The following is a 3,149-nucleotide window of genomic DNA, read 5'->3' on the forward strand; positions in this document are numbered from 1 at the left end:
TGCAGATGGCCTTCTCCAGCACTGATGTGCCAGCGAGAAGGGGAACAGCCCCGAGCGGCCCGCACCTGGCGGGGACAGTGGTGAGCGGGGCAGCGGGCAGGAACAGCCGTCTGTCCCCCTTCTCTGTCCATCTGCAGCTTGAATGCCACCAAAGCCTTGAACGGAGCCTGAATAAGGAAAAGGCTCAGTAATAGATTTATCTACGGTAAAGCAATAATATCCCCTGCTATAAGTGGAGACTCAAACTGCGCTTAGACTAGAGACCTCCAGAGTCCTTTTCCGCCTACATCTTTCAGCCATTCTATGCTTTTAATAAGCCAGTAATTTTATTTGACCTGTCATTTTCTCCAAATCTCTACTGTTTTTTGCAAAGCTTATTGCAGTTTACACTCTCATTTAAATGTCCTTCACGGTGAGTCAGATGGGGCCCGAGATCACCTAATAGTTCAGCTGGGTAAATGGCCTCTTATGAAACTCCCTGTGCTTTGTCCTATAAAGAATAGGCTTTTACTGCAGAGATAAAGGATGAAAGGGTCGTTTCCTTTTCTCCAAGATTACTTTTGTCAGAGACCTTGTATGGTGCATAAGGGCCTTCAAATTGTGGGTGAGTTTCCTGTCTCTGGCGACATCAGTCCAGCAGCTAAAGGTGTTTGTTCAGTATTGGGGCAACCTTACCTAAATCTGTATCATTTCAGCTCAGTGGCTGTCAACGTGAGGTCTGTGAATTACTTTGAAGGTGTCCACAAAAGCCAAGGGAGACCAACTGTTGTCATTAAGCTGAAATTTGCCATTTCATACTTCCTCAAAGAGACACCCATGGGTCTACACATAGGAAGAGGTTGAGACGCACTGATCTTGCTCGCACAAGTAACTAACAATGTGGCTGCCTGCCCTACAGACCACCACAGCCCCGAAGTATGTGCTCAGGCAACCAGTTTGCACCAATACCTGTACCATTGGTTTTGGTCCCCAACCAGCTGGGCCAATACACTTATGAAGGTTGGCACCCCAGATATCCCCTCTCTCATGCCCTTGGTGAGTGCTGCCTCGTGGGTCTCCAGTCACCTTGCATTCCAGGAGGGACCTACCAGCAACACATGGCAACCCTCCAAATGTTCCCAAGGCCAACTCTAAATTGCTCTTTGTTAACCCAGGCACAGAGAATCACATCTGCTGCTTGTTGCCTGTGGCATGAGTGTCTGAAAGCAATTCCCTACCTCAGCCCAGCAAAGCCCAAGTTCCTTGTGTCCAGCTGTATCTGCATGCCATGCTTTAGCTGCTTCGGCAGTATCCCAATGTACAGGACGCTTGCTAAATAACATGATGGGCAGAGGGCTTCTCCTCAGATTTTCTGAAGAACATCACCATAGACTGATGTTCTTCAGAAAAACCTTGCTGAAGGAGACTGAGGGGGTGGAGGGGGACAGCAAGGAGGCTTCCAAGAGATCAAAACATTTGGAAAGCTAAAGGAACCTTTTCCAACTTTAACTGGCAAGAGAAGTGGGGGCGGGGAGGAACCGAGAGAAAAAAATTGGGGATGGAGAGATGAAGAAAGATACAAGCTGAAGAGAAAAAACAGAGGAGTGTTAGGCAGAAAAAAAATGGAAATATGTGAATATCTTCCATCTAGGGGGGAGGTAATGTTTCCTTCAAGGAAATGGGTTGCTGAGGGGGCCCAAGTGCTGTGTGAGCCTCTTCTGCCCAAGCTTCACCCACCCTTGGGACCCTCGGGAGGGCCAAGGCCTCAGGAACAGAAGAACCTGCCACCACCTGAGTCCCGGCTCAGGGGAGACCAAGCCCCGGTGGGCAATCCTGCAGCCACTGAACTCCAGACATTCACTTCAAAGCACACGACATGGGAAGGGACACACAGAGGGGTCAGGGCCCACGGGGACAGGGGTACGCCTTTCCACCTTGCCTACCCCGATGTCAGGCATGCACTGGTGAGAGAGTCACGGAGATCCAAGTGTGTGTGTGTGTCTGTGTGTGTGCTAGGAGAGGGGTCGGGGAGGCCAAGATTTCACACCACCACCAGCTGTCCTCCCTCCCACCATCCTGCTCTCTCATCACCCTGTCCTGCGTGGGCAGAGGGGGTCCCCAACCTTCCCCCAGCAGGAGGCTAAGGAGGCCCAGCTCATCCATTTGCCCAGGCACATCCTGGTGGAGTTAGTTAATAATGGTGGTGGCCGGCCGTGGCACAAGGAGGTCGTTTTTTCCTGGGGTAGCAGAGGCGGCGGGAGTCTGCGCTCGCCAGCTGTGACAGGAGGGTGGGGGGAGCCAGCTCTGCTTCTCCCGTGAGCGTCACAGGTTCACCAGTGGGATTCTGGGGGGAAAAGGGAATCGGAAATTAATTAGCGATGGGCGCTTACCCCGCCCCACCATCCCCGCTAAGCGACCAGTGCCTTTGCCCTGCCTCAGCCTGCCTGTCCCCCGCCGCCCTCTCCCATCCCGGCTCACGGGCCACTCACCGGCCACTCACCGGTTGAGCTGGAAGGCCGTGCTCTTCCCATGGCCCCCCAGTTTCTCCACACCCTCCTGGCCCTCCCTGGACTCCTCTGCCTCGGGCGTGGGGGCCAGGGAGTCGCCATAGGGCCCCAGGATGCTGACAGTGGTGGGGGAGAGGTCCGTGAGGGGCTGCTGGCTCTCCTGCTGCCTGCCACCGCTCTGCTGCCCCGAGTGACGCCGGCGTTTCTGATTACGGTCCCAGCTTTGGAGAGAGACAAGGGGTGAGGTAAGGAGTACCCCCTCAGACAAGCCCAGCCCTCGATGACAGAGAGGTTCGTGGGACCCCGCTATGCTCAGCGTCAGAGCCCAACTCGGCCACGTGCCAAACCTCGCAAGGGCTTGCAGCACCAGATCTGCACCCTTGGGACAAATGGGTCCCAAGCCCACAGTCCTCCTGCCCACCCACCGGCAGACACCGGCGTGGTAACGGCCTCCATCGGCCCAAATCCCACTCACCAGAACTTGAATATGATCCCAGTGGCGACCAGGACAATGATGATGGAGATGGTGATGGTGACGTACAGCTGGGGGTCCACACCTACGAGACAGAGGGGGAGAGGGGGGTGTGATGGCCACCCCCACTGGTCCCCGGAGAGCAGCGGTGCAAGGGGAAGTTCCTGCTGGGCCCTCGTGAATTTTGCAGA

At 54.8% G+C, this 3,149-nt stretch overlaps 1 protein-coding gene across 1 annotated transcript; it reads right to left on the bottom strand.

Annotated features, from left to right (window-relative positions):
* Positions 1 to 2,301: 2,301 nt before the first annotated feature.
* PIANP (PILR alpha associated neural protein) lies at positions 2,302 to 3,043 on the bottom strand (the record flags this gene model as incomplete). Its single annotated transcript, XM_009585397.1, has 3 exons — positions 2,302 to 2,323; positions 2,480 to 2,707; positions 2,962 to 3,043. Coding segments are annotated over 3 exons (332 nt in total), but the record flags the coding sequence as incomplete, so codon positions are not given.
* Between the last annotated feature and the right edge of the window lie 106 nt (positions 3,044 to 3,149).

The sequence above is a fragment of the Fulmarus glacialis genome, unplaced genomic scaffold, assembly GCF_000690835.1.
Source record: "Fulmarus glacialis isolate BGI_N327 unplaced genomic scaffold, ASM69083v1 scaffold5069, whole genome shotgun sequence".
NCBI lineage: Eukaryota > Metazoa > Chordata > Aves > Procellariiformes > Procellariidae > Fulmarus > Fulmarus glacialis.